The 26,497-nt window shown below is 36.1% G+C and overlaps 1 protein-coding gene across 5 annotated transcripts in view; it reads left to right on the plus strand.

Annotated features, from left to right (window-relative positions):
- Nucleotides 1–26,497, plus strand: part of KNOP1 (lysine rich nucleolar protein 1) — a 473,956-nt gene that overhangs the window by 291,421 nt on the left and 156,038 nt on the right. For 4 of the 5 annotated variants that reach the window (XM_044089747.1, XM_044089745.1, XM_044089744.1 and 1 more), the window contains one exon: nucleotides 1,593–1,664. The exons of the other annotated variant lie outside the window; for it this stretch is intronic. In XM_044089747.1, the coding sequence (XP_043945682.1) occupies nucleotides 1,593–1,664 (72 nt within the window). The remainder of the gene's footprint in view (nucleotides 1–1,592; nucleotides 1,665–26,497) is intronic. 5 annotated transcript variants of the gene reach the window in all.

Raw genomic sequence — 26,497 nt, forward strand, 5'->3', positions numbered from 1 at the left:
ACAATTTCAAAATGGATAGGCCACTGCATACGGTTTTGTTACTCCTTTCATGGTAAATCTGTACCTGCAGGCATTAGATCCCACTCCACAAGGGCCACAGCTACCTCTGCAGCCTTCCTCAGAGGAGTCCCTACCAAAGATATTTTGGAGGCAGCCACTTGGAGTTCTGTGCATACCTTCACTAAACACTACCACCTACCTTTATACTCCAAAACTAGAGCAGGCTTTGCCACTGCTGTGTTGCAGGGCATTCTGGCTCCTCCCAGTTCCACCTAGTGCCTACCACCCTGTGCGTAGCTTTGGGATTCTACCCATCTGTTATGACTGCAGCTGTATGCACGATGAACATAGTACAGTTTTGTACCTACCATAAATGTAGATGTTCGAGTGCTAATACAGCTGCAGTCCAGGTTTCCCTCCCTCCTTCCCCTCTGGGTACTGACCTAGTGGCTAACTCCTCATCTTACAACTTGATTGGGTTATCCTTCTATGGTGTATTTGCTTGCAACTACTGGTTTTTGATTATATTGCAATGCATGATTATATATTTTATATATATATATATATATATATATATATATATATATATATATATATATATATTTTTTTTTTTTTTTTTTTATGTATATTGCCTTCCTTCTGGGGGCACCTGACATCTGGGGCAAGAAAGACTGAAGAAAATGGCGTCGGCTGTGTCTTGTATACCCCTGTCGCACTGACGTCAGGAAAGAAAGCGACGACAACTGACGCCGGACCTAGACTTTGGAATTCGGCCGACCGAGGACCCGCCTGATGGCAGGAGAACCCATCTGTTATGACTGCAGCTGTATTAGCACTCGAACATCTACATTTATGGTAGGTACAAAACTGTACTTTCTCCAGGCTCTCACTGTGCCTAGAATGGCAGTGGAAGTGCTTGGGCAAAATGAGTCCCCACTTTCACAAGCATGACTAGGTGTAGATCCCCACTGCCCTGGCCAAATTTCCTCTAGTAATGTAAATACCACCTTGGCTCTCCCTAGAAAAGAGGCTATTAGCCTAGTGGGACTAACCCGGTCAACAAAAGATAAATAAGTAAATAAATATCAACTCTAGTAGAGTAATAATTACTGAAAAGCAACTGTTTCCAAACCCTACACTGCAAACTACTGATGTCAGTACTACTAATGAGACCACAGTCAAGACTTAATAAAGAATATTGCACCTGCAAATGGCTAGAGCAGGAGAATGTGCAGGTTATTATCAGCCAACTCTGAAAAGTTGGAAGAAACAGCGTTTATTTAAATTGAGAAGTGATAATTAAGGTAACATGTATTTGCAAAAATGCTTTACCTGGTAGGGATTATGACATAATTAGGTGTCATAATAGTAACTCTTACAGCTTAATGTTATTGATGTTCCGGCTGCCTCTGTGACATTGAACGTTGTCATGACCAGTGTCTGACACCATATCAAGGTTTACTAAAGAATCTCTGGAGTGAAGTGGGAAAGGGAATGTCATACAGAGTGAGTTGTAGGGCTTACAAAAGAGCAAGACAAAGAAAGGCAAGATGGTAGGGAAGAAAAATAATTTCACAGATTTTTTCCCCTAGGCACAAAGATTGGCTTTGCAAGGAGAGATTGACAGAGAGTCTGGAAGAACTACAAAACCACAAGTAAAATATGTAAGTAAAAAATCTTTTGCATGTATTTATTTAGTTACTTTTTCCTTTCTTTTTGGGGTTGGTGTCCTAAACCCCAACCATGTTTGTACTAACCGTGTTTAGTAATGATACCTCTTCTTTCCACATTTATAGCATACCCCTTTATGCTGTACCACAGTAGTGGGGAATTTTTTTTTAACATATCTTTTTTGTTGCTTTTCTGATACTTCTTTAGAACTGAACATTTCTGTGCAAACATTCTTGGTTAACGGTTCAATCTTATTTTATTTGCTCTGTAGCAATAATTCTTATTTTATCTATTGGTGTAATGCCTTCTTGTTTTATCTGTGTTTAGTTTCATGTTGTCTTTGTACTTTCTATAATAATGTTGTTTAATAAGTGCTTGGGCTCAGACACTCAAAGCTGACGTTAACATGGTCCTGTACAGCTTAAGGTGCAGTATCACCATGCGTTCATTGTAAGGATAACTACTGCAGTAGTGCCAACACATAACGAGGGAAGTGTTCAGCCTGACTTCCAAAGCTTTTGGATGTCCCAGCACAGAGTTGCTCTCTCACATGTCACGGAGATTGCCATGTCACATAATATAAATGGGAGACTCATTCATGCCATCTTCAGTTCTTTTTTTTTTTTTTTACTCAGAGAACATTGGAAATCAGTATCCTGGTACTCTCCCACTGACCTCCAGAGTTGTTATTAGTACCCTTTTTTTGGATTTCTTTTTTTTTTTTTTGTTACATATGTACAGTTACTAAATAGCACTGAATAGCTAAGATGCCAGTTAGATTTGTGACATGGAGATCTTTCCAAGTCCAATGCCTTCCACAGCAAAGATCAGTAACAGTGCTCCACCAAATCAGAGAAATCCCTGAACTTTCAGAGGTTGAGCCACTGTGCTTCACCAGCCAAATTTTCGTAGTAGCCGTCTTGTTCTCAAAGAAGTTTATTCTTCCTACTGCAGGGAAAGATAGTGAGGCTCATTTTATTCGTTTCTCAGGCTCCCTTGCTACATTCGTGAAGGCTGTTATGTTTATATGTCATCTTAAGTTCTCATGAGTCCACTGATATGGTTACACATAAGGAAATTTCAGTTGTGCCAACACATACACTCACTGGAGAAGGTGATTTCCTTCACCCCCTCCCCATTCAGGGGGAATTCAGTAATGGGTGGTGCAAGACATAGGATGTTTTTTCTCAAGCTGAAGGAGGACCAGATTCAGATCTGGTTGGTGGGAGGCACACTAGTGTTTTAAAAGACAGCATGAACAAGGCTTTCAGTAGCAAAGAAATTCTGTTTTTCAGTTATGTGGTTACCTCAGAACCTCAGAACTCTGGTGATGTGGTATATCAACAAATTGGGGAAGTAACTTACTCAAGTCCAATGTGCAGTCTAGCCATGTTACCTTGGGGTCGGTATTCAAAGCAGAATATTAATGTCTGTGCTTGTTACATTCCATTGGGATATTGCCCTGGTAGATCACTACATTTGTTTATTGGGGAATGTCCGACTGGGTAGAGCTGCCCGTTTTCAGCGGAGGCCCGGGGAGAAAAGCTCCACACAGTAATCCAATACAGAGCATGTAAAATAGTAACATTCACACTACCACACAAAATAATTGGACAAAGTTATACAGGCATTATACAATTTCAAGTAATGGTAACATCTACACCACATGTTAGTGTCTGTACAAAGTTATACATACAATGAGATAAAATAGTTAAGACTCTGCATACAGTAGTGTGTATAATAAATACATCCATGATCACACATAGTATACTATAAAAGTATGCAGTTGAAATTGTGCTAATATATATTGTGATATTAGTGAGGTAGTAGTTCTCTATGAGGAAGCTTTTAGATGAAAGATAGGAGGTGGGAGTAGGAATATTGGTAGGATTCACCCAGGGTAGAACAGGAACATATCCACAGGTTAGATAAGTAGGATTTAAGAAGGTTCTTAAAGTTATGTATGCTACCCAGTTTTTGGATATCTAGAGGAAGTGTATTCCATGATTTTGTGAATGCACTAGTGTAGAGGGAGTCCCCAGAGTTGTATTTACTTTTAGAAATATCAGCCAGTGCTTTGTTGGTATTTCTTCATGGACGGTCGATGGTATAGTGGTATAGTACTCCTTGTAGGGCTGTGTTTTTGGGGGGATTGATAAGAGGATTTGGTGTGCTATTGTAAACTGGTTAAAGGTAAATAGTTTTGGTAATTCTATCCAGGATAGTTGTTTGAGGGATTGGCAATGGTGGGATCTGTACGATGAGGCAGTGGTGAATTTTGCTATTTTGTTGTAGCAGACAGTTTGTTTACGTAAAGTTCGTTTAGGTTGATTAGAACTGGGGAGGCATAGAGTAGTGTGAAGAGTAGGTGGGTTCTTGCAATGGTGACTTTACTGTTGGAGGTTAGGTCATTTTTACATCTATAGAGGGTACCTAGTTTTTATGAACTTTTGTGATGGTTTGAGTTGCATGTTTGTCAAATTTCATATTGTGATCTATGATTACTCCTAGTAGTTTAGTTTGGGTGACTGGTATGATAGGAGTATTGTTGGATGATGCTATTTTAAATACTGGAATTGGGTCAGTAGCTTTAGACGGGTCAAATAACATTAATTGTTTCCTTTTTTTTTTTTTTTTTTGGTTGAGTATTAGTTGTGAGTCAGCCAGTTTCTATTGTTGTAAAGGATTCTTGGGTGATTTGTTGTAATTGTTGGAGTGATGGGGTAGAGCAGATTATGGTAGAATTGACAGCATATTGGACCGGGTTGGCGTGGAGGGTGGCTTTATGTAGATTGTTGGTGAATATGGTGAAGAGAAGGGGTCCAAGTATGGATCCTTGTGGAACACCTACATTTGCGTTGAGAAGGGGGGAATAGGGAGTTTTCCCATTTTACAACTTGTTGAAGGTTTGAGAGATAATCTTTGAACCATGTTACTTTGGAGTTGTGTAGTTTGAGTACAGTTAGTAGTTTAGAATGAGAGACTGTGTCAAAAGCTTTGGAAGAGGTTCAAGAAGACGGTAGAGACGAGATTGCCTTTGTTGATTTACGGTGTTGGTAAAATTGATAAGGGCGGTGGTGGTACTGTGATTGGGGTAGAATCAGTGTTGTGTTTCAGCCAGGAGACATGTTAGTAAGTAAATAGTTTAGTATTTGGCAATGTACACATCTGCAAAACCACCTCTTCCTGCGCGTGGGTGATGCACGGCCCCCAAAAGTAGTGAAACAACAGAAAACCAAATGGAGCCAGCAAATGGTGATAAAAATAAATGTATTGTAATTAAAGCATCACAGCAAATACAAACACAAACCGGTTTCGGCTGGTAAATTACACAGCCTTCATCAGTGTATTCAAAAAAATTAATAGTATTTACTGGCTTTTAAATACACATGCATAGAATCTCATTGGTGGAAAATTTATAAATATTCATTAAGCCCTGGGGGGAAAAGCCCTCCTAGCTTAATAATCCACTTTTTTTCTTTATTATTTAGAATATCATGCCAACCAATTTTATTCCTACGGTCCCCCTGAATCACATCAATAATTGTAAACAAAAATATTGCTGATGGGTGTGACAACTGGTGTTTATACAATGCATTGGTAATCTTTTTCTGTTTGATATTGCTATTGTGTTCTGAAATACGTAACCTAATGCACCTTGAGGTTTGTCCAATGTAAAATGCACCACATTTGCATGTGGCCATGTAAATAGCCCAATCACTACTGCAGTTACAAAAAATGTTTATATCAAAGACCTTTGAGCAATTACGACTGGAAAATTCCTTGGTAGTACATATGTATTTACAATTTACACAGTGACCACAAGGGAAACAACCATACAGACCGTGTCCAGAAATAGTAGTTTGTATTTTATCCCTGACCCTGTCTCCAGTTTTATAATGGTTGAAATAAGATTTCAAGTTTTTACCATTTCTGTATGAACACATACATTTGTCAGGGATAATCCTAGCAACTTCTGGATCACTCTGCAGTATATTCCAGTGTCGCTACACAATCTTAACAAAACAATTGGTGTTTCGTCCATAAGTGGTCGTAAGTCTAAGTGGTTTTGGTGATGTAATGGGCTTCTCCTTGTATATAAGCAACTGACTACGTTCCATACCCTGAACCTGGCTTCTGGCATTTGCTAAAATGCCTTCCTTATAGCCTCTTTGTTTGAATCTGTATGTGAGGTCCTCCGAATTTTTGCAATATGTTGAGTATTGTGAACATATCCGTTTGGCTCTGATAAATTGGGATTTTGGGATGTTCCTGGCTATGTGTGGAGCATGATAACTTGTAGCATGCAATAATGAATTATACTGCGGAAACTTCCTGTGTGTCTCACTCTCAAGTGTACCATCAGAGAGTTTACGTATAGCAACATCCAAAAAAATTATACTATGAGAATCATGTTGTTCAGTAAACCCTAAACCCCACTCATTGTTATTCAAATATTGCACAAAAGTGAGTAAACTAGACTCAGTTCCCCTCCACACTAGCCAGATATCATCAAGATATCGTCTCCAAATATCCATTTCCGAAAGAAAGATGTTCCTTATAGGATCATAAATTAACTTGGTTTAGACATAGGCCATAAAAAGGTCAGCGTATATGGGGGCAAAAGAAGCCCCCATAGCCGTACCCTTAATTTGCCAATAACAATTGTCTTTGTAATAAAAAACATTACAAGTAAGGACATATCTAGCCATGTCAACCAAAAATGTATTGAATGTGGAACTGTATAAACCTGCATATTCCAACCAATATGACAAGGCTTGAAGACCAGCTTGATGTGGTTTGCAAAAAACTCGTGGTATCATTTAACCAGGTTAAATGATACCACGAGTTTTTTGCAAATCATATCTGATGCTCAATTGGAAGAAGATTGGTTCTTATGTATGCTTGACATATGTGCCTTATATACCAATATCCCACATCAAGCTGGGGAACTGAGTCTAGTTTACTCACTTTTGTGCAATATTTGAATAACAATGAGTGGGGTTTAGGGTTTACTGAACAACATGATTCTCATAGTATAATTTTTTTGGATGTTGCTATACGTAAACTCTCTGATGGTACACTTGAGAGTGAGACGCACAGGAAGTTTCCACAGTATAATTCATTATTGCATGCTACAAGTTATCATGCTCCACACATAGCCAGGAACATCCCAAAATCCCAATTTATCAGAGCCAAACGGATATGTTCACAATACTCAACATATTGCAAAAATTCGGAGGACCTCACATACAGATTCAAACAAGGAGGCTACAAGGAAGGCATTTTAGCAAATGCCAGAAGCCAGGTTCAGGGTATGGAACGTAGTCAGTTGCTTATATACAAGGAGAAGCCCATTACATCACCAAAACCACTTAGACTTACGACCACTTATGGACGAAACACCAATTGTTTTGTTAAGATTGTGCAGTGACACTGGAATATACTGCAGAGTGATCCAGAAGTTGCTAGGATTATCCCTGACAAATGTATGTGTTCATACAGAAATGGTAAAAACTTGAAATCTTATTTCAACCATTATAAAACTGGAGACAGGGTCAGGGACAAAATACAAACTACTATTTCTGGACACGGTCTGTATGGTTGTTTCCCTTGTGGTCACTGTGTAAATTGTAAATACATATGTACTACCAAGGAATTTTCCAGTCGTAATTGCTCAAAGGTCTTTGATATAAACATTTTTTGTAACTGCAGCAGTGATTGGGCTATTTACATGGCCACATGCAAATGTGGTGCATTTTACATTGGACAAACCTCAAGGTGCATTAGGTTACGCATTTCAGAACACTATAGCAATATCAAACAGAAAAAGATTACCAATGCATTGTATAAACACCAGTTGTCACACCCATCAGCAATATTTTTGTTTACAATTATTGATGTGATTCAGGGGGACCGTAGGAATAAAATTGGTTGGCATGATATTCTAAATAATAAAGAAAAAAAGTGGATTATTAAGCTAGGAGGGCTTTTCCCCCCAGGGCTTAATGAATATTTATAAATTTTCCACCAATGAGATTCTATGCATGTGTATTTAAAAGCCAGTAAATACTATTAATTTTTTTGAATACACTGATGAAGGCTGTGTAATTTACCAGCCGAAACCGGTTTGTGTTTGTATTTGCTGTGATGCTGTAATGTACACATCTCTCAAGAATTTTTATAGGAAGGATAGTATGGCAATGGGACGGTAGTCTGATAATTCAGTTGAATTGCCTCCTTTGTGTATTGGTATTATATAAGAGATTTTCCAGAGGGTTTGGAATATGTTGTTCAGAGATTGACCTGTTTATTAATATGGAGATGCGATGGCTTTGGCGGCAATTTTGAGGTATTCCCTTGGGAGTCTGTCAGCCCCAAAGGTAGTGGGTTTTAGCTTTGTCGGGTATTTATATATTGTGGTGGTTAGAACTGGTTGAAGGGAGAAGCAGTTTTGGTCAGTTGTTGAGGTTTGTAGGTTTGTGCGAGTTGTTGGAGAGCTGTTATTAATCAGATTTTGAATGGAGTTAGAGTTGCAGTGTTGCTTGTAGAGATGTCTGTATTTAGGGGTGGGTTACTGGTTTTCCCTAGTTGAAGTATATTTATTGATGGCTGTCCATTGAGGGTTTGTTTTGTGTTTTGCCTGAATGTCAGAGTAGTGTGTTTTCTTGTCAATTCTGATTTGCTTTTTTGGACTTGTTTGTTAGTGCGACATGTTTTTGCCAATTTTGACTGGCTTTGTTTTGACACCAAGCTTCCCATGCCTTATCTTTCTGTTTTAGGAGTAGCCGGGTATTTTTGGTAAGCCGGGGACATAGTTGGATTTTGTTCTTATTGTTACTAGTTGGGGCAAGCTGGTTGAGTATGTTTAGGAAAGTAGAGTTGAAATAATCGACTGTTTTGTCCAGGGGGAAGTTTGAGAGGGGTGTCCAGTTACAATGATGTAGTGCAGTTATGAGGTCCTGGGATTTGAAGTTCTTTGTATAACGTATTTGTTGTAATTCTTAAATTTGGATTTGCAATAAAAAATCAGGATAGTAACATAAATATAGTTAGTATTACAAGTAATGAGAATAAAGAGAAGTGTGTGGAACAAGAACTTGGGTTTCCTTTGCCTATTTCATTGGATTCTAATAGTATTAGGAAGGTTATAGAAAGAAATTGGTGCACCATTCAGGGGAATCTTGACTTAAGTCAGGAAGCAGGTCCAGCCTCCAAGTTTTGTTATAAGAGAACGCATGCCCTTAGAGATGCGTTTGAGATGGGCAATAAATATAACATCTTAATCTGTAAATGTGCTCATTGCTGCTGGTGTGAATATATTAAAGTGTGTAAAGATTTTATGGTAGGTTCGAATAAATATCACATTAAAGAATTTTTCATTTGCAAGAGTCACAATGTGGTTTATCTTTGAATATACTCTATGTGGTGTATATTACACAAGAAGAAACACTAGAAGGTTAAGTGATCGAATTAAGCAACGCAATCAAGCCATCAGAAACTGTGATGAGAATAAAGCATTAGCGAAACATAGCATGCAATGTACCAATTTTTCTGACTTCAGGTTTTTTATATTAGAAAGGGTTGTCAGTTTTATTGTTGATGTGAAGACTTTTTGAGAGACAAGGGAACTTGGGTGGCAAAATTTGTTAAGGTCAGACGTACTTCCAGTCCTTGATGAAAGTTTAAATATAAGATGCGTGTTGAAGTGGGCTAATTAAGAAGGTGACATCAACAATTTTAAAGTTCAGTTGTATTAATGATTTTATTGGTTGGAAGCAGCTATATCAGTTTTTCATGGACACAGTGTTTTATTCTGATTAAGATGAATAATTAAAATCTGAACGAAAGCACTAAAAAAGTTGTGTTAATATTTCACTTCTTTTCTTTTTTACCTCGAGTTTTGCTTTTGATCTAGTTATTTTACTCTGTTGGTAGCTTTTATATGTGTATGTGTGTGTGTGTGTGTGTGTGTGTGTGTGTGTGTGTGTGTGTGTGTGTGTGTGTGTGTGTGTATGTGTGTGTGTGTATATATATATATATATATATATATATATATATATATACACACACACATATATATACATACACACACACATACATATAGATGTATATTATGTATACATTTTTGTATGTGTATATTGAGTCATCGAACTACAGCTCAACTAAAAAAAAAAATCAATTGAAACTTGTTCCATCTAACCTAAGTAATGAACACTCACATGGATCCTGCCTTATTAACAACCTTATAAACTGGCCAATTAGTATGAGAATGTTTTTTGCATTTTGACAGCACATTTGAAAGGCATATGTACATTTTCCATAAAAAGCATGTCCCAATATCTATCTGTTTATCTATATGTGATACATATTTAGAAATATACATACATACATACATACAGACACACTCACACGCAGGTCCCGGCCAGCAGTCAGAAAAACAAACCAATGACTGTAGAAATTACAAATACATTTTAAAAATAGCTTTTTTGAAAGAGAAGCGAGACTCCTGTACCCTCCACACCCACTGGAACTTGTATATACTTGCATATTTAAAAATGTGTGTGTGTGTGTGTGTGTGTGTGTGTGTGTGTGTGTGTGTATATGTATGTGTATATATGTGTATATATATATATATATATATATATATATATATATATATATACATACACACACACATTATATATATATATATATATATATATATATATATATAGATATAGATATAGCTATATATATATATATATATATATATATATATATATATATATATATACATAGATATAGCTATATATAGATATGTACATACATGCACTTAGATACATTGAGTAAAACAGTCATTTAATTCACAATTTTGGATGGTTTTTGTCAAGATCTGAGATTGTCAGGTACACATTTTGGTGCCCCGCTACATTATCTTTTAGTTACGGGTGAGTTGACCTTACCCCCCCATCTGTAAAATCGATTTGAAAGCCACTTAGTGAGGTGTACTGCTGTGCATTTTTCTGGTTTATTTTTAATGTGCTGTGATGCCTCTCGCCTGGACAGCAGAACATGTGTTATATGAGAGGGGCATCTGCTCATGTCATCTCTTGTGTTTTCAAACCATAGCTCAAGGGAAGAATGCATGGTCAGTGCCAGTATTAAGCATCATAGTACAGCATTTCTGCCTCGCTGCCTGAGATAAGATGACTATCTCATTAGGCAGTTGTTCTTTGGGTTTCCTACCTTCTCTAATTGTTTAAAAGTCAAGTGACTTTAGGGCATCAGTTTTTGAAACCTTTATTATAGGTCATTAGTTTTCAGGTATAAGATTAAATGTCTCATTGTCTAAAGTTATTACTGTATTACTTGCAAAAAATTATACAGCAATGCTTTCATCATCAGTATGTATTTTGTTTATGCACTGAGCATGACATTTCATCTTTTCATCATTATGCAAGGTTTAATTAAAAGACTATAAAGCAAAAAATTTTAATCAGAAAAAGCTGTGTGCCTTTTCCAGGGTCACCATGGCATCTGCCAGATAGAACTTTGGCATTCGTCCTAAAAAGCTCAAAGATGAGCACCCCTCACAAGAAGAGATGCATCTTGTAGAGTACACACACTCTTTCAGTATGCAGGTATACTCTTCTTTGCTATTTCTGTCAGTGTACTGTATATTTGATATAGGCAACAGGGTGACTTTAAACCTTGAGTTTCTCAAAGAGCAGCAAAGCTAAGAGTAGCCTAGCCTTGACATTTAAATGCATTTATCCTTTATGTCAGTGCATAATATAAATATATCTGGCTGGTGTTGCACAAACAGATTCTACCTCACAGAAATTATTATCCTGATATTGCATGACTGTATTTAGTGGATGTATAATATTGAGCAGTTCTATAATTCTGTTCAGTCAAATGTAAATGTGTACAACTATGTAACTACTTGTGTTTTGAAATTTCTGTATGTGCCATATGGGCCCAGGTTAGGGCTCAAAAGAGTATTTGAACCAGCTTACTCACCTGGTTAATTAACAAAAAATATGTATGCAAGTCAGTAAATAAACATCAGAGACATGTGACATACCAGCTGAGTCCCAAGGTCCCCCTGTGTCTGAGGATGTTAGTTGTGGTGAGGTGCTTTTTCAGTTGCCATCCCAGATGTTTGCCGAACCTTGCCTCTGGTGATGACCCTATGGAATATGCCATGCTATCAGAAGAAAGCCCATCCTCACAAGTCCAAGTCCTGTAAATGTCATTTGGTCTGGATGCCTCTCCGTGGGCATCTGGTTTCAGCATCCATATCCTTATAGTTGCGAACAAGAGTAATGTACTCTTGGTTCTTAATTTGTGTACATGATGATGTCCCTAGCTGTTATGCTGATGTCAAGTGGTAGCTCCTCACAACTGAAGACTTCAGAAGCAAATACCACCCCTAAAAAAACAGGTTCAGGTTGCTCAAATCTCTGTTGTCTTCCGACTCACTCCACCCTTTGCCAGGTGGGCTTCCACCATCCTCCACTTACGCATGCATCCTCACCAGAACTTTATGTATTTCCTTGCAGATTCCCATACATTATCAATTTGGGGGGGGGGGGGGCTAGCTCAGAACAGGAAAGGGAAGAGATTATGACTCTGGACTTTTAGGCAGATGAGCTGGCCTCTGCTTTCCAGATATCTTCCCCCTTTTCTACATATCTGACACTGAAGACTTATTCTTTGAATACCCAGCAGTAGATCTTTCATTTTGAGACACCCTCAGTAGAGTGAAAGATTTCTTGAAGTAAGAAGCTAGGGCCTGCTCGGACTCGCAGGTGAGGTGCAAGAAACTTCTGATGAAGTCCTGTTTGAATAAAGGACGAAAGTGCTAAAATCTTTTTTGCCATTGTTTGTGTTTGAACCTAATACTGCTGCTGATCTTGAGTCGTTATTGTTTCATGTTGTTATTGGTGTAGTGGTTTGTAACTTGTAGGAGTACCTCATATTCCTCCATATTGAACCTTTGTAGGTTGCATTCACCAGTGTCTTTGGAAATAGATTCCCAAGCCCCTGTGCCCAGGAAACCTGATGGCTTCTGTAGAATTGCAGAGATCCATTAATACTTAAACAAGAACCCACATGCTGATTCAGCTATGGTGTCCATGGATAGGTGGGGATCCAGCTAGAAACCCATCTTCAATAACAGAAAAATTGGGGTTCTTAGCCAACTAGGTAAGAAAGTTTACACTTCTGCCACACTGGCCTTCATGACAATGAATTGCCATTCGTGTGTTTAAGTTCCAAGGGACACTGTTCTGCCAACTTAATGGCAGAGCACAGGTAATGCACGATAATGCCCTTAGAGATAAAGTGCTGGGCCTTTGCAGACTCTCTTCCCAGGTTGGCAAGCACATTAAATGCTAGATGTATCAGTGATTGTCTTGCATGAATCATATAAATTCCTTTTGCTTTCATACAAAGTCTAGCCCTCCAAAACAGGATAGACACTTTATGTGCACATTTCTGATGCATGATTGTAAACAAAGTGAAAGCCATAGCAGCTTCATTAATGAAATTCACATTTGTTATTCAAACATATGCTGCCATTAGGCCCTGCCCTTGTTTTCACACACAACTTTCTTCCCTATATCCCACCAAATGATAGTTACCTTTAGTGTTACTCCCTGATGTTTGGTTATTATTAAATGATGGTCACTTTTGATGTTACTCTCTGATGTTAGGTTATTTTGTTTATTATTTTGTCTTTGTTTACCAGTGTAGTCGGACTGGGTTTAGCATGAAACCCCTTTTCAACAGAGGCCCGGGGTAAAAAGCTGCATATATTCAACAATCATTAAAACAATCTTGAAAAGTTTGAGCAGAAATTGGAGAATTATATACAGTATAAGCTTATGCATAAAACATAGTAAGCAAAAACAAGTCAGACTTTGTATGCAGTGTGAGAATCCACATTTAATATATGCATTACTTGCATACATATGAGAAGGAGATATTGGAACAGTGAAACAGTTTATACGCAGCAATGAGTTTACTTTGTGGGTATACATTAGGCTCAGTATAGGTCCTTGGTGTTGTAATAAAAAAATTATTCTAAGAGGAGAGAAAAATGTTAGTATGAAGATCATAATAGTAAGAAAGATATAGTTGAGTGAAAGGAGGAGGAAATTATTGTAATGACAAATCAGAAATGTGTAAGGGAGAATGGGGTTTGGCCAAGACTGAATTGTTAGCAGCACAAAATATTTGCTCTGCTTTTTTCAGTTATTCTGACAGGGTTCAGTGATTAAAATTTAAAGTATTTAAACAAGTTTACAAGGTAAATGCCCTTTTTTTTACTAGAATGATTTTCTTAGTAGTAGTAGTAGTTGCATTTTGCAGGTCTCTATTGAAACTTATCTGTCTCTCTAATGTTGGGGTGAAAGTTCAAACTGAATAGTTTGTAATATTAGATATATTTTAGGTTCACATAATAGTGTATCTTACATTGTTATGATCTTCAGTGTTGTTAATTTTCTGGTAGTGAAACTAGTTGTACTGAATACTGTAATAGTAAATGTCATTATGAATGCACTGCTGCAGGATCTTTTACTTTTATTTACAGTACTTGGGTAATAACTTTGCAGAGTTTTAAAAATGTTCAGTGTATGTGCAAGTGCATTATATAACAGGAAAACGCCCATTCACTTTAAAAATACCATAATTCACGGCTCACTTACTGTACTCACGAGCCTCTTTGCAACATAAACAGTTTTATCTAACTCCTTTTCCTGGTTTAAACACTGGAGTGGAAAAGAATGTGGTTTTAATCAAGCTCGAGATTATTTCACTCACCACAGCCACCCAGTTTTGTTTTGAACTGCTGCTTGAAGACGTGCTTCCTGCTCTTTGACTTCCTCAGAAACAGGAAGTTTGTTTGTGTCTTTCAGCTTTTCCCGGTTAGGGGTCGCCACAGCGGAACTCCGGTCCACTAATGATTGGCAGTTGATTTTTACGTACCAGCTTGCCAGGCCTGACGCACAACCTTCAACGAAGGTACGCCCATTCACGCATGTCCAACGCAGAAGACGCTCTAGCTGAAAATCGAACCGGACAGCGTCTTACTGTGAGGCTACAACGCTACCGCAGCACCACCAAACTGAACAAAACATTCAAATGAGCAGCAAAGACCAAGCGAGTAGAATGAAGTTGTACATTTGTTATTTAATTGGTTTCAAATGTTTAGTTAATTGTCTTTACATTTTATGTATATCTAAGCATATTTTAAACTCTGCTGCAGTCATTTTACAATTTGATTTGAGATGATTTTACCTTTAAGCTTGTTAGTGTATTAATAAATATTTCTCAATCTTTTGCATCACCATTTGATGGTTTATCAGTACATTTAAGCAAATAATAGCTTTGGTCTGTATCTTTCAGTACAAACCTTATGAGATTTATATGTAACACTGCTCACACGAAAAAACTTTGTAAAAAAGAAGAAAAAACGAGCCGGCTTCAGGAACACAAACCACAATTTATTGCTGTTTACTGTGAGCGCTTTCGAAAGAGTAGATACTCCAACTTCTTCAGACAAACTCTAGGACAAAAAACTAAGCTTTATGTATTATAAACAATTAGCCAATCAAGCAATCATACAAATTAGATAGACTCCAAGCCCAATCAAAGGTGAAGTTTTCGAACAAGTCATAAAACCTTAGTGTCATAAGCAAGTTACATTCAACAAGAAAGATCCATCAACATTCTTACCAAAAGGCACTTTTTAAGAACTAAAACATTCATAAAGGATCACGTAACATTATAAAAGATTGTAAAAACCATAGCTGTCTAACACGGTCCAACTAAAACATACGAAGGGCCACTAGACGTGAACAACATGTTCCTAATGGATATGCAAACATAAAACATTGTATATTAAACCCAAACAGAGTTTTAAAATAAATTAAAAATACAACATAACAATATATACAAAATATATCTAAGGTAATATCTATATCTATATATATAATATATATATATATATATATATATATATATATGTATGTATATATATATATATATATATATATATGTGCAATAAACTACTGGGTTGATAGTTGTTACCTGAACCTTGCCCTCTTTATAAATATGTAAACAGAGGGGCTCTCATTATTATATATAAACTAAGCTAGAAGAAATATTTCATCCACATATATATGTATATACAAGTAGGCAAAAAAACAAAAATTACTTATTGCAAACTACCTAGTAAGAGCAATAAATTGTGGTTTGTGTTCCTGAAGCCGGCTCGTTTCTTCTTGAGATTTATATGTAAATATATGGGTCCCCTACAGAATTTCGAAGCTTAAAACTTCGAAATTCATATGATCGAAGTTTTAAAACTTCGAAATCCTGGACGGAGATTGGCATACAGAGCGGAACGGGAGATTTCCCTTTTCCTCACTGTAGTGTGATCTTGGAGTTGGTATATTTAAGTTGTGGGGGTGCAGGGGGGCTTGCCCCCCTGCAAAAACATGTTTTGTGATGTGTTGACTGCTTTTTTGGGGGGGGTTCTTAATTTTGAGATTCCAAGATTTCAAGGTTCTGAATTTGAGATTCCAAGATTTCAAGGTTCTGAATTCGATATTCTGAACTTCAGGATTTTGGTATTTCAATATTAAGAAGTGAATCCAAATATATTTATTTTAAGGTTTGCTTTTCATGGCAAAAGTATTAGTTAAAGGTCTTTGGTTTGTGTTAGTTACTTATAAGAATACATGTAATTTATTAATTAACTGTTAGCTGAATGTCATTTTATCTTGAGATTTCTCATTTGTATTTTAATGGAATTTAGATAAGTAGTTCCTTCAGATAACTAAATCCTGCTATTGGACAATATATTATTATTTTCTTGATGCTGGGTAGGATAAGAATTACTTTTAAACTAGTATTGTTTTATTTTGGTTTTTTTTTTAGGATACTTGTACTTTCATAGTAAATATGATGGCATACTAGATGGCTGGAAATTAATTAAAGGAACTAAAGCACATTTATTTTAGTGATGATTCAGACACATAAATGCTGTGTCCTTGATCTAAGCATTTATGTATGATTCCTAAGTCTCCTTATTTATTTCTGTTATAACGTAACTGTTTGGATTTTCTCATTACGTTGTTAATGGGGTTTTTTAGACTAATAGGTGAATAATACCTTTTCCTCTTACATAACAGTTTATCACCTTATGTTAATTGAAATAAATACATTCAGGACAGTAGATGCAGATATTTCCTTATTCTGTTAGATTTTTGAGGAATACTTATTACTCTCTTAGCTCCTTAACCCTCGCTGTTTATTTATTTTATTTATTTATTTTACATTTGTTGACCGGGCTAGTCTAGCTGGATATATGTCCATTTTCAGTAGAGGCCCGGGGAGATAAGCTCCAAATTAACAATTATAATGATACTAAATAAAATCCCATTAAAGAAATACATGTAAAGTAATTAGGTAAAATTAGATAAAATTAAGACATTGTTACTAGTGACAAAGTTATAAGATATAAACATGCAGTAGTTAGGAAATAAACAAAATATAGTAGCACATGACATACATGGAGAATAATACAAAAAGTACAGAGAGTAGGGAAATAGTAAAGTAAGAAGAAAAGTAAGTACACACTTTTTTTTTTTTTTTTTTTTTCATAGATAGAAGGAGTTACAGATCAGTGGGTGCCACTTTGACATATAATTTGGGTAACGGATGTGAAGTATAGTCAGGGGTCAAGAAATAAAGTTAGTCAGGATTAGTACAGGGGCACAGCCATTGTGTTTTGAGGTATAGCTTGAGTTTCTTTTTAAAGAGAGATTTTGAGGGAATAGATGAAAGTTCTGAGGGAAGCAGGTTCCAATCTTTTCCAACAGTGTTAGAAAAAAAGAGAGTCTCCAGCCTTGTTGTTTGACTTGACAGTATCTATAAGAAGTTTGTGTGCAGATCTTAGGGACTTTAGGTTATGGTAAGGGTGAATAAGAGTAGATAGTATAGGTGTTTTGTCAGGTTGATAAAGAATTTGATGGGCTATGCCTAATTGATTAATTTTTAGTTGCTGCAGAAATTCAAGCCAGACTAGTTGTTTTAAATTAGTACAGTGGTGGGTTCTGTAAGGGTTTCCTGTGACAAATCTGGCTATGTTGTGGTAGGAGTTGTTTAATTTCAACAAATTCTTTTTTGATAAGTTGGTAAATATGGGAGAGGCATAGAGAAGGGGTGTGATAAGGTGGGAGTGGGCTATAGTTGTTCTAGATTCTGGAGTGAGGAAAGGTTTGATTCTGTAAAGAGAGCCTATTTTTTTGTTAATGGTTTTCAATGTGTTGTCTATATGGGCATCAAAGTTAAGGTTGTTATCAATGGTTATGCCTAGTAGTTTGGTAGTAGAATCTTGTGATATAGGTGTGCCATTTTTTGATGTTATAGTAAAGTCAATGTGGGGAGATTTGCTGGAAGGTGTGAAGAGGAGGAGTTTAGTTTTTTTTGGGTTAAGTAGTAGACAGCGTTGGGAAAACCATTCTTCTATAGATTTAAATATGTGTTGTGTGAGGGAGTGAAGGTCTGATACAGACGTGGCTGAGCAGATTAGTGTAGAATAATCTGCGTATTGTATACATGTAGCTTCGGGAATTACTTGGTGGAGGTCATTGATAAATAAAGAAAATAGGAGGGGACCCAGTATGGACCCTTGTGGGACACCAATGTTGACAGGTAGCTGGGAGGATAGAGTGGAGTTCCAGAGTGCTGCTTGATGTCTGTTATTTAAGTAGGACTTAAACCAGTTAATAGATTGGGTATCAATTGACAAGGATTGAAGAATGTGTATGAGTATTTGGTGGTTAAAGTTTATAAGTTTGACAACATTATATGGTAAGAAACTAAGTAGAAAGGGACTACATGTCATTTTATAAGCCAAGTGTTTGAGAATGTGAAGGTTCTTCTTGCATCTCTTTCTTGATTGCACAATTTTATGATACATAAAAATGTTTAGTAATGAATGTGCTTTAATTATTAGATTTATGATGATATTTGGTTAATTTTAAGAAGTAGTACTGACTGGGTTTAAATAGTGTAATGGACCTGCTAGTGAGTGGTTTGTTTTGAGTATATCATCAAACCAGGAATTCTGTATTCCATGTTAGGGGGTATGAATGTTCTTACAATAGAAATTTCGTTATTAGTTTTAGTGTAGTTAGTTAAATACTTGTCAGCTGCGGTGGTGCAGAGGTTAGCATTGTCACCTCACAGCAAGAGGTTCTCCGGTTCGATTCTTGGCTGGAGCACCTTCTGTGCAGAGTCTGCATGTCCTCCCTGTGGTTGTGAGTTTTAAAGACATTCAGGTAGGTGCATGTATGTGTGCGCATGTGCTTTCTGTGATGGTTGGGCACTGGGCTGGCAACTTGACACTGTAAAAACTCCACTGCTAATCATTCCGTGGACGGTGATCCACTGTGGTGATGACCCCTAACGGAAGAAGCCTAAAGACATTGATTGTAGTTTAAATACTTGAAGTTACATAAAGCACATATAGTTTTTTACAGGCAACACACTTATTGTCCAAAGACCTACATAGATTGCTGTTGAAAGAATGTTTAATCATAGTGGGTTCTCATTTTAGATTGAAAACAAGAGGTACTCTTATTCTTTGGAAAAATACAGCAGCTATGCCTAAAGTAGTTGACACATACGCTGACAAGAATGGTATGTTGGTATTGGTGGTGGTAGAGATAAATAAACTTTATACATTCGTAAATACTTACTGGATACCTGGGATTAGTGCTAAATAAACATCTAGATATTATTACATTGAATCCAAAAGGAGAAATGGTTATAGCTGGAGATTTTAACTGTTTTTTTATCTTATAAAGCTACTACTAATGATAGAAAACCCAGATTATCTACAGTTGCTAAACACTTAAATCTTTTCATTAATTCATTGAATTTGAGATATATATATATGATTTAAAGTTAGCAAAATCTCTCAGTTATACACATTATTCATATAGATTTGGTACCCAAACTAATATTGATAAAGTTTTTACTTCTAGTGGTCTGTATTCTAAAATAGAGGACATGTTGATAACATCATGTCCTTAAACTGACCATAAAGCAATTACTTGTACTCTTACTGTAAAACATAATGTAATTTATTGTCAGAGACTTCCTGCATATTTAGTCAAAATTAAGGGTTTTTACAGAATGGAATAAATCAGTTTATAGATTTTAATAATAATGGTGAAGTTGCAGAAGTTGTTTTATTGAGTTACACTAAAAACTTTTTATATCGTAGAATTAAAAATTGGTATATATGTAGGTGGGATAAGGAATTAAATGTTCTACAATCTGATATAGAAAAATTAAAGATTTTGATACGTCTTCAAATTCTAAGTTGAAAATTTCAAATCACAAATACTGTGAGATACTTCACCATAAAATTTCAATAAATTTGGAAAAATTGAAATTGCAATCATGTTATATAAATTCTAAAAGTTTACATAGATTAGCCATTAGATCAAAGCACATAATTCAAATCATATTAAGGAAATCACTTATAAACTTGAGAATACAAATAAAAAGGCAAAGGAAAAAGACATATTAGAATGTTTTAGAGGTTATTATGAGTAAATAAATAAGATACCACTTAATAACAGTAGTCTGATAGCTTTTTGAAAGGTAAGTTATAAGTGAACTAAAGAGCAAATGATTAGAAATATGTCTTTTTTTTAAAGAATTAAAAGTTCAAATTAAAAAAACTTAAAACTAATAAGGCCTCAGGTTTAGATGGTATAATTACAAAGAGGCAGGCTAGCAAGAATGGTAGATGCACAGGCCAGACAAACTGTAACAAAACACAAGGGGAGCCAGCACCTTGGGAGCGTGAAGATTTATTAAGAGAACCAGACAAGTTTCAGCTTATAGCTTTCATCAGTGGTACATAATATAAAGCAGTATTACAACTGCAATATAAATATCAGTGTCATTAAAGACCAATGACATCATTTCCTGTCTAAGGAAAAACTGGTGTAATACTAAATAATGAATACAAAAAAAAATACAAAACAAAATACAAAACACAATAGATTCTATACATATTTACTGTTTTTCTTTTATTTTTTTTTTCTTCTCATTATTTTACTACTTTCCTCTTGGGACAAACCCAAGAATTGTTAATGGATTCATAAATAGTATCAAGACCCATGAAGAGAAAGGAAAACCCTACAGTTTATCATTTAATCCAGGTGGGAATAAACCCCCTAATTTGACAATCCCATTTCCTTTCCTTCATGTTTAGCATACTATGCCACCCCGTTTTAAAAGATTTGTTGCCTGATATTTTGTATATGACTGTAAAAGTAAATTTAGCCGTGTGATGCACCAGTGAATGTCTATATAGAGCATTGGTGGCTCTTGCATTCCTATTGTCTCCTAAATGTTCTGACATTCGAAATCTGAATGGTCTACAAGTTTGGCCCACATAAAAGGCTTGACAAGTGCAGGTGGCCAAATATATAACCCAATCCGTTCCACAATTAGCATAACAATTGATGTTGTACAGCTGCCCAGTATTTTTCCTGGTGAAGGATTTTGTTTTAAAGACATATTTGCAGAAGGTGCAGTGTCCACAAGAATAAGAACCAACAAGTCTCTCCCCTGTTAATGTAGTTTGATGATAAATGGTATCCTGATGCATAATTTTCTTGTAATGAGAGAAATGGGACCCTAAGGTTTTACCCCGCCTGTAGGAAAATGAGCATTTGTCCCCCAAAAGGTCACCCAGTTGTTCATTGGACTTCAAAATATTCCAGTGTTTGTCAATAACATCAGTAAGAAAGGCTGTATTTCTGCCAAATGTAGTGACCATTCTCAAGGTATCCTTATTCTCCTTCCTGGGTGTATGTTTGTATTCTAATAAGGTACCCCTGGATTGGTTGTTGGCCCATTACATGGCTGAGTTCACATTCTGTGTACCATATCCCCTAGCTAAAAATCTGTTGGCTAGATCCTTATGGGATTGTCAAATCCTGCTGTGAAGAACAAATTATTTTCAAACGCAAAAACTGAGATTTAGGAATATTATTAATGGTGTGTTTGGGATGGAGACTGGAGGCGTGTAGCAGGCTGTTATATTGTGGATATTTTCGATAAACTGTAGTACGTAATGTGTAATCTGGTTGACGCTGTAAATTGACATCCAAAAAGTGAATCTCATTTTTATGAAAACTCACTGTAAACTCAGCCCCCCATTTATTTCCATTGAGGTATTCAATGAATTCCTCCAAATAATCACTGCCTCCTTTCCATACAAGCCAGCAGTCGCCCAAAAAATGTCTCCATATGGCAATCTCTGGCAAATACAGGTTATGTAGCTCATTATATATAATGTGTTCCTCAACATATCCCATATATAAATCAGCATATATTGGGGCAAAAGATTCCCCCATTGCTGTGCCTTGTATTTGCCAGTAACACTCATGTTTAAAATAGAAGACGTTTTTGGTAAGGACATGCTCGGCCATGCAAATGAGCAATGTGTTAAAACCTGGACTATAGATATTGGTCTTATTTAGCCAAAATTCTAATGCTGTTAATCCTGCCCAGTGTGGAATGCTGGTGTAGAGTGATTTAAAATCCAGGGTGCACATCAACCAGTAGGATTCCAATTCAGACTCCCGATACAATTTGTAGAAATTCAGTTGCGTCCTTTAACCTGGCTCTAACATGTGGCAATAGCGGTTGGAAATATTCCATCAAAAATGCTGATAATGGCTCCGTGAGGGAGCCTATGCCCGAAACAATAGGTCTACCTGGTGGCGTACTGAAAGATTTGTGAATTTTGGGCAATAGATAAAGATATTGTTTGCCTGGATCTTTTACCATTAATTGTTGTCTAGTTTTATCACTGATAATTCCCTGATCCACCACTTCCTGCAAAAAGTTGTCAATCTCTTTTTTGAAATTTAGAGTGGGGTCAGTAGGCATGTTCATATAATGCTGAGGGTTAGACAATTGTCTACTTCCCTCAGCCCAGTAATAACTGGAGTCCTTGACTACCACCGCCCCACCCTTGTCTGCTGGTAGGATGGAAATATCAGTATTGGCCCTAAGATCTGTAAGAACTTTTTGTTCCGCCATTGGTAGATTATGTCTAATAATCTGTGAGGAACTTAAATGATAATGCAAATCTTTGATAACTGCCTGCTGGAAAATGGCAACATGTTTGTCCATGGGTGGACTGAAATTGGATTTGTAGAGTCTAAATTCAGTAGATCTCTGAGAATGGTCCTGTTGGCCGAAAAACAATTTCAGATTAACCTTTCTGCAAAATTATAGTATATCAGAGACAAAAATGCTTTCATCCACAAAAAAAAACTGGGATAAAACCATGATTTTTATTCAGCAGTGATTCCTCTTCAGATGATGAAACATATTTAGAAATATTGTGCACATTTGAACATTCTACATTTATTTCACTATTGATTGGAAAAGATCCTCTATGGTTTTTACCCCTGTGTTTGCATCCCCCCCCCCCGTGCCTCCTTACCCCTAAAGGATATTCTGAACTCCGACCTCTCTTGGAATCAGGGGAATCACTAATGTGTGTGGATTCAGTGTCAATAGTGGAAGATTCCTCTCCCGAAGTTGTGGTGTGTGGTCTGCCTTTTTTCAATATGGATCTGGGTCTTTTTTTGTGTATCTGAGTGGTATTTTTTGTTCCATCAGCAAACCTAACACAGCCTACCCCTCTTATAATCTTCCATATCTCTGGAAAACGTATGTAACTTTTTATCTTTCAAATGATTTTCAAAGGTAGTCAATTCCTTTGAGAGTCAGTTAATTTATCCTTAAAATGTGTTTGTTGTTCATGTTTTTTCAACTCTTCACATATTTTCTGTACATCACATATGTTGACCTCAATTGTTCTTTCATAATACGATGCTAAAATGTTAACAAAGGACATGGATGCCTGTTGCTGTGCCATGTTCCAGTCCCTTAATAATAGGTCATCAGGCTTACTAACCAATGGCTGTAATTTAGTCCTTAAACCCCTCGGGGTAATATTTTGATTTTGATATGCTTTGAAAAGCTTTAGGTGCCAAATGTTAGTACGTAAAGTTTTAACCTTCTTGCCAAGCTGAGTGAAGAGCAAATTACAACCATCAACTGGATCAATCTGGCTGTTCTCCTTTGTGCATCCATAGGTTTAATTCCAAATACATGAATGTCATTCTTATCCGCACAAAGGCCCTAAAGCAGCTTGTTAAGATCCATGACCATAAGTTGCTAGTTTGCTTCAATCACCCTGAAGTCACTGTTAGTCAACTATAATATGATACCACCAAAATGGAGCCTATAGGAAGTCTCTTAAGCAGGTTGTCAAGGATGCTATAAGAATAGTCCCCCTATACTTGAACCTGGCTTACTGGTACAAAATATATTATACTGAATCCATTTGAGTCACAAAGGAATGTAAATGTTTGCTGAGAGGATCAAAAAGACAGGAAAAAGGTAAAAAAAAACTTTACCTTGATTTACCAAAAAGATATATGGAAAATACACACAGAACATGCAACTCATCAATTCTAACCAAAAAAAAATGTTTTATGTTATAAGATCCACTTGTTTAAATATAGTTGTAAATGCCAACCTCAAGAAAGGATAAACATTCACATGTTCCTGGACAGATCTGTATGATTACTGTTGGCTGATCAATTCCCAAATAATGAAAAAGCCTTCTAACAACAATTGAGTACTCAATTCTCTATTGTCAGTTATGTAATGACCAATTTTTATAATACCCTGTCACAACACAAGATCGTTGCCCAAGAAATAAATGAACAACCAATTTACAAAATGTCAACCTACTATCAAATTGTGATAAAGTATACAAAGGTCTGACCCCATGACTTGTAAGTTCCAATATAATATAGACTACTCACAATCTCATTAATAGCAATGTCCAAACTGACTAGCTGGATAGATAGATGCTATGTGAAAATAAATTATAGTTTTGTAATGGTTTCCAAAATTGCTTCACCTTATCATAAATCGGTCAAAAATGGTTAGAAAAAACACAATGTTCAGGTTTCCCCCAACAGTACAATCTGTGTTAGAATGTTAAGACCAACCAAATATTAACTAGCATCCTGCCAAAACAGTATAGGATCATTCTGAGCATGAAGATAAAAGACATGGAAAAAATTAACAAACGTGAAGATAATACACTGAATCCCTTCATGGGTCTTGATACTATTTATGAATCCATTAACAATTCTTGGGTTTGTCCCAAGAGGAAAGTAGTAAAATAATGAAAAGAAAAAAAGAATAAAAGAAAAACATTAAATATGTATAGAATCTGTTGTGTTTTGTATTTTTTTGTATTCATTATTTAGTATTAGACCAGTGTTTCCTTAGACAGGAAATGATGTAATTGGTCTTTAATGACACTGAGTATATATTGCAGTTGTAATACTGCTTTATGTTATGTACCACTGATGAAAGCTATAAGCTGAAACCGGTCTGGTTCTCTTAATAAATCTTCACGCTTCCAAGGTGCTGGTTCCCCTTGTGTTTTGTTAGATGGTATACTACCAGGGAGTTAATTTCTTATACTATATTAAAAATTTTGTTAAGCTTTTAAAGAAGTTAAAAAAAATATTCGTCCTTCTTGGTGATGTTCTGTTGTATCTCCCATTTTTAAAACAAGATAAGGACCCTAAGCTGTGTTGTTCTTATTGCTCCATTTTGCTGATGAATGTGGATTTTAACATTTTTGTGTTTGCATTAGTGAAAAGTTTTGCTAGGTTTAATAAGTATTGATCAAACTGGTTTTATTCTGCATAAGAGGATTCATGATAATATTATTAGACATAATTCTTTAATAGATATAGTAAATAAAAATAAAACAGAATTATTCATAAGTTTAGATTTAGATAAAACTTTTGACTCAGTTAGTTGGCCTCATATATTTAAAGTGCTCAAAGAATATAATTTTTCACTAAATTTTATTACGCTTACAACAAATTTATATAACAATTTGTCGTCTTTTGTTAAAATAGGATCTTGTCTTTCTAGTTCTTTTAAATTAAGGTACAAAACAAGGTTGTCCAATGTCTCCATTGTTTGTGTTGATTATGGAACCCTTTGCTAATTACATTACATCTAATGAAGATATTAAGGTTTTTTTGATTTATGGAATTCCTGTTTGTACAATTCTGTTATTTGCAAATGATATTCTGATAACCAGTGATGATCTAACCACCCACCCCCTTTTTTCTACATTATTATACCACAGTATTTTCACTTATACTCTACCCCCATAATTGCTTCACTTTCAGTAGTCACTAATTCCCCCGTACCTCTATTTATCTCACTCTACACCAGTCATGCTGTTCATGCCTCTTATTTATCTTCCTTCTCCTTTCTACCCTAACAACTCCTCCAGCATCACTATTACAGAAGTATACCTCAACCATTACCTCATCGTCACCACTCAACCCCCGCCACTGCAAACTTTTCCCAAGTAGCCCCAACACTGGTCTCTGTGCCAGTCTTATTCTATTCCAACCCTAAAGTCCTCAGTGCTTACAACTATAACCTAAAACTAATACAAATACTCAAATTACTTAAAACTCCTAAAACGACTACATTCTTTCATGGCTTTAAACTTGTGCGGGGACGTTCACCCCAACCCAGATCCCATTGCTACTACACAGACAAAAAAACTTATCACTCTTAATATCAGGAGCATGTACAATAAAATGAGAGTCTTTCATGCCTGGTTAACACACATTAGCTAAGACATCCTTCCTGTTCTGTAGACTTG

The sequence above is a fragment of the Protopterus annectens genome, chromosome 12.part0 (assembly GCF_019279795.1).
Source record: "Protopterus annectens isolate FY-2018-M chromosome 12.part0, PAN1.0, whole genome shotgun sequence".
NCBI classification, from domain to species: Eukaryota; Metazoa; Chordata; order Ceratodontiformes; family Protopteridae; genus Protopterus; species Protopterus annectens.